General features: G+C 43.7%; 1 protein-coding gene across 1 annotated transcript in view; it reads left to right on the top strand.

Annotated features, from left to right (window-relative positions):
• LOC105624699 (homeobox protein extradenticle) overlaps window positions 1-6,014 on the top strand; it is a 47,489-nt gene extending 41,475 nt beyond the window's left edge. The window contains exon 8 of the mRNA XM_012206052.1: window positions 5,880-6,014. Coding sequence (XP_012061442.1) covers window positions 5,880-6,014 — 135 coding nt within the window. The remainder of the gene's footprint in view (window positions 1-5,879) is intronic.
• The last annotated feature ends 208 nt before the right edge of the window (window positions 6,015-6,222 follow it).

The raw sequence follows: 6,222 nt of genomic DNA on the forward strand, positions 1-6,222 counted from the left end.
TGTGTGTGTGTGTGTGTGTGTGTGTGTGTGTGTGTGTGTGTGTGTGTGTGTAGACCGGATACGCTGTTGCTGGTCTTGTAAAGATGGGCTCGAGGGCGCCGACATTCACAGTGCGAAGGGTGTGTTGGATCGGGTAGGGGTGCCAGGGTAGAACCTACATAGATACGTACAAACACACACACACACACACACACACACACACACACACACACACGCGCGCGCGCGCGCGCGTAAAATACACGTACATACACAACTAGCAGCCAATAGCACCAGGTTTGCTTAGTATGCATTGGAGTTGCTAAGTCACTTTTTAGGCAGGGCTGGCTCTCTCACATATTAATGGAGCTAGTGGATGCGCGTCGCCTCTCCTAACGAGTCACCCGATGTCTCTACGATGCAACGCAACGAAATGAATTTGGAACGGTGGAAAATTTGCGGGATTTCTTCGATCACACTCGACAGTCTTCCCCTTTGGGGTTCCTTTTTATATCAATCTTTGATAAATACTTTTCGCGTTGTTTTTTTCATCAAATGTCGTTAAGGACCTTCGCATAAATTGACCGTTATCTTCTTCCTCCTCCTTCTTCATTAGATTCTTCTTTAACCTTCGTAAATTCGCTGAGACTATTTATAGCCCGGATTTGCTTCCATAGTTTATTACACTGCCCTCACAGTCGAACCGTTTAAATCGACGTAAGCATTTTTATAAAATTTTCATCGAGACTTTATAGAAATTTAAAGAATTCTAGAATGAAGAATACTTCGTCTCGTAATTCACAAATTGACACATACATGCTAATTTCCGCTTTGATATCGGCGCTTCGCATGAGGATACGTCTCGTAACGTCTCTAGCGTGGCTCTTCGTTCTTCGAACGTAGTAAATCTCGCTGACGTACAATTTCAACGATGTCGCGTGACACGGAGTGACGTTAAATTAAATTTGCGGGTAAACACAGTGAGCGGGAGTATTCGGGAGAAGTCTGGCAGGGGATTCCTGTAGGAATTTCAAGCCGATGGATCCAATATCTGACATGTCAATACGCTGATCACTTGTCGATGTTTCGTTTCAACTACAATTCTATCGCGGGATAAAAAAAATCGTTACATTTGTCCGATGAATCATTTGTCGAGGAGCTTATTTAATCCGCATGTTTTCGATTTCGACAAGATACCATTATTAAATTATCGTTGAGGAGATCGATAATAATATGTTTGCGCAATATTTTTTTCGTTTTCTTTTCGACAAAACTTCTATTTTAGAAAGCGCGTCAAACTCGATTGGAATCGAGGCCATCCTAGGAAAGCCCGGGAGGAAATTAATTTCGTGGTTGATCCGGTTCACCTAGAAATTCTATGATCGCGCGGGATCACGTGATGCCGCAAGGGTTGAAATGAAGCGACTAAAATGCATGCTCGTAACTGTGCTGTTCCGCAGTCACTTCCGGCTTCTGTACAGCTCTCCACTTCTTTATCGATCCGAAACAGAGCCCGTCTTCTCCTGTATCTTCTTGCTGGCGTTAAGTTCCATCAGTTTTATCGTTCGATCGATGCGTCTTCAAACCGGTTCGTGGAGAAACACAAAACACGTAGCGAATTTACGGATCAATTTTATTTTTAACTATTTTCACGATCAAACTCGCTTCTTTTTTGCACAATAAAGCGCTATCTTTTAGTTCAACCGATCTAAATTCTTAATCCGTCTTAAGAAGTATAAAAGAAGTATAAAAGCAATATTATACATTACGGTTCTTTCGATTAACCATTCACTACGTGTCGTTTATCCAGAAAATATCATACTATCTTTCAGTCTGTTTAAGTTAAATTTCTAATTTCATTCGTGAAAGGCAGACACAGCGAGCTCACACGTATCAACTTTGCTTTTAGCTGGACGTCACCGCTTCTGGATTCTAATCCATTTCGTTGTTCTAATGAGATAGAATTTGTAATTTCTTGTCACATCGATCTCTCCAAGGTCTTTCCAGCTTCAACGTTGCAAGTTTTGACAGTGAAGTTCAACATGATCGGTTCTAATAATCACGAAGTTTGCGACGACAACAAATTCCCTCCCTTTGACAATGCTGCAACTGGCACTAACTACTTTTCCCGTAATCGCATACATAACAAATGAGCATTCGCTTTATACACTCTTACACGAGCACAAAGAGCCTCTCACACGCCAGCCAATTGACTCCTAACATTTTGCACCGGTCAAGTAATGTAATCCACTTGTATATTTCGTCATAACTATCTTTATCACCGCCTCGTTTTGTCTTCGCCGTCCCTCCCGCTCCTTCACTCTTCTTTTAATCTCGTTCTAATCAGTTGTTGGTTGGTATTTCGAATCTAACAAGTAACAGTAATAGTAAGGAGTGCGGAACTGTGTTTGTTGCAACGAGAGAAACGTGAAATTCGAATGTATCGTCCAAGCGAGGATGCTTTTCCTTCCTAATCCAACCGTTTTCGGATTATCGTCTTTTACTATTTTGCGCGCGTACCGCCACAATGTGCGTTATTAAAATATTGAGAATGACGTTTTGAGAAGAAAGACGGCGCATTGTCGCAAGCACAGTTCTAGTACGGTCTTTGCTACCTACGTTACTGTCACGATCCATTCGGTCGTCTGCTGCGCCGTCTCTTCTACTCTCCATCACCTTGACGATCCGTCTCGGAAGCTGCGAAATCGCGCGAACGGTTCGCGACTCGGAAACGACGATCCCGGACGACGTGCATTCTTCTCTTATCGTTCGCGAAGAGATTACGTTATGCAAATCTAAACGAGGAATTTTCAACTAGTCGCACAAATCGGATTTAACTTTGGAAATAGAAGATTGCAATCGGACAAATTCTCGTCAGGATCTTAAATTACGATTCGACGCGAGGTCGTTAAAAAAAAAAAAGATCAGAAACTCCAATCCGACTCAATGACGTTTTTTTCTTGATGCAGATGAAACGAAATTCTTAGAAGGCGACAGAGAGTGAGAGAGAGACCCCGGATCAGACAGCCATGCAAAAGACACGCAGTCGAAGCTAAGATAGAGAGCGAGAGAGAGGGAGAGAAAGGATGGGAAAGTGTGAATTGTGCGAGAGACAGAAAGATAGAAGGATGAACGCGAATGGGGGAGAGAAAGGAGGAGAGAATGAAATCACACAGCTGGGAAAAAAGTTATAAGACGTGAACGTGAAAATCGGGACTAGTACGTGTACACTGATCTCGGCCTCTCGTGCTTTTTTTTATTGTGTTTCCAGTGATGCGTCAGGCCGGTTTAAAAGCGCTCGCAATCGTGTAGAAAAATTCAAACGAAACTCTAGCCGCAACCTCTCGACATGAGATAAAAGAGAAAGAGGAGCGAGATAAATGAGAGAAATATTAAAAGAGTTAGAGATGAGAAAGAGAAAGTGCGAGCGAGAGAAAGAAATAGAAGCTGACGAGGGCCGGTCGAGACATTGTTTTCCATTGCAACAAGCGCCTGATCTCTTTCCTTATAACTCGGTTTTTAAGTAGAAAGAGAGAAAGGTCGTAGAAGAGATAGAGGATTTCGGCGAGAGATTCTAGGAACGAGAGGAGTACTCGGGGAGAGTATTGTTAGGAGAGATTCTCTCCGGTTCGCGAGGTGCCAGTTCCGCTCTGATCTAACTCATCGATAGTGCAATATGTACGCAGGCAGATCCGCGTGTCTATGTGTTCCGAGGACGTTTCGAAATTTTTACTTCGAACCTGTGCTTCGCAGAGGCGTTCCGACGACAACGAGATTGTCGCGTGTTTACTGCAGAGGAAGATCCCCACGCTCCGTAGACTCGAAAAATAGAATTTATTTTCGAACTAAGCTGTGCATGGAGGGGAAGGACTGCGTGCGTCGCGACGCATGTTAAAGATGTGAACGCGATAAAGTCGAAACTCGTGCAAAGTCTAAGCGCCAGGGAGCGACAACAACCTCTGAATGACTCGGCGAAATTTGCTGTGGAAATTTGTTGCGAACGACGCTGAGAAGAATAGAAATTTCGGTGTTACGGAAAGAAAGAGTGAAACTTGGCTATCCGGGACATCCTGATATCAAGTATCAAAGATCTCATTCAATGTGCGTAGTTGAGAATGATTACCTCTTTTATCAACTTCTCTTGTATTGATCTATCATCCTGAAGAATACGTCGACATTGGAAGAATTGGAAAACGCAACGACGAGTCGAGCAGACCGAGCTTTTGGATCTTTCTGGGTGTTCCATATCGAATTTCGTACACATCGAGATGACACGCACTCCGAGCTAAAGCGGAAGACTTTTTGTCCGTGCGTTTATTATACCCTCCAGAAAGACGGTCTCGTCTTCGAGCTCTTCCCTTAGGATTAGATCTCGCTAAGTGTGCAATAAGATTTTGATATTGGGACTATTCTTTTTCTCCTTTTTTTTTAGGTAGTAGAGATACGTTAGATAGACCGTTTGTTGTATAGATAGTACAAGTTTTGGTGGCAGCAAGCGATAAGTCTTAGTTTCGATTGTTAGTGGATCGCGACGAGTGTCTCGGACGGGTGATAAGGAGTGCGAACCGCTACTTTTAACACCGATATTCTTCCAGTTGCGAGAGAATTCGGAAAACAGGACCTTGAAATTATTCGCGCGAAAGACGTTTCTGTTGCCTTCCTCCTCTATTTCGGCGTCTGAGAGATCAACATCGGAAGACCAGTGAATCATACAAATCTATATCCGTTTGTACATAAATATGGCAGCATACACGCACCCTACGCATTACGCGCGGTTTCATATGTCGCTCTTTACACGGCTTTCGATACTTAATTCTTAGAGATTTACTTAAAGGCAGCTCTTTACACATACATACACACATACACACACAGTTTTTCACACGTATAATATGTATATATAGCCTGATAGAAGGAAAACAAGGCAACATTGGAGTGTATCTTATAGTTGAAGAGATACTAGGGCAGATAGTTTTCGTGACATGCATGGCTGCATGTAGAGTTTCAAGACACGAGAGCCTCCGAAGCGAAAAAGTCACTGTCTATCTTTGGACGCGATCTTAAAGTACGCTTTTGCAAGTCACGGAAGATTAGGAAACTTAGTTTGTCAACGCTCATTTGATCTAAAAAAACGTCGCGAATTACGATGATGCTATTTTCTGAGGCCCACGTGTATATTGGTTTTACAAGGTAGTATGTGTGTGCGCGCCTTTGTCCTGATCTGAGAGAATGAGAGAGAAAGAGAGTTGATTGGTTGGAGTTATTTGAATGAATAAGCAAAAGATCGAAAGATGGAAAAAAAAAGTATGACAGAGGGAGTGAATGGAATCAAAAATTTCATTGTAGCTCGTTTTGCAGAGTTCAAAATTTCGCGTAGACAGTAGAATAGACGCTGGCTCGTTGCATTGGCGAGTTCGGAAGGATTTCCCGATATCCGAGTTAAGTTTCGTGGACGAAACTGAGACAAGTGTCCTGAATCCTTTCGAGATGCGGGTAACGAGAGACAAGTGAACGCAAGTAATAACGCGAAACAGTTTCAAGATATCGAGTTTCGCTGACTGTTCGAGCTGCACTATAAATTCGAGTATCGGATCTACTTGAAATTTTCGCTAGAAATTTTTGTAATAAATATAGAAGGTAAAATATCTCTATTTCTCGTTTCCGTATAGCCGATGCAACGTGGCTGAGCTTGAAGAAGGTTCGGCATACTCGCCGAAGCGGGTAAATCGAACGTTCTCCTTAGAGAGCGAAGCGCGAAGCGAAGCAAGTCTTTTTTTTTATCGGGTATCGAGGCGAGGCTTAGTGACCAATGACACGCTATTTTGTCGCCATCCTGCAGGGGATAAAGACAGAGGGCTAAAAATCAATTGCAAAACAAAAACAAACAATCGAAAAACATGACGCAGGGCAAGGCATTGGCTGGGGGGCCAGGCGCGGCGGGATGGATGCAACAGCGCGAGGCGGTGCCCGAATTTCCGCCTCTCCACGATTCAGCGGACTCTGATTCCGACCGGGAAAACGAAAAGCGACCGCGTGTCTAAAGACTTACATTCGTGTTTTCTTTCTTCCCTCATCCTTCCCTCCGAGGCGGACACACGCGCGACGTCTTAGGCGAGAGAGATTGTACGAGCAATGCGTGCAAAGAGGAGCGAGCGAGCGAGCGAGCAAGCGAGCGAGCGATAAACGAGAACCAACATCACATACAGCAACGCAATCCCATCGATAAGACACAACACGACACAACATGGC

The sequence above is a fragment of the Atta cephalotes genome (genome assembly GCF_000143395.1).
Source record: "Atta cephalotes unplaced genomic scaffold scaffold00086, whole genome shotgun sequence".
In the NCBI taxonomy this organism is placed as follows: Eukaryota; Metazoa; Arthropoda; class Insecta; order Hymenoptera; family Formicidae; genus Atta; species Atta cephalotes.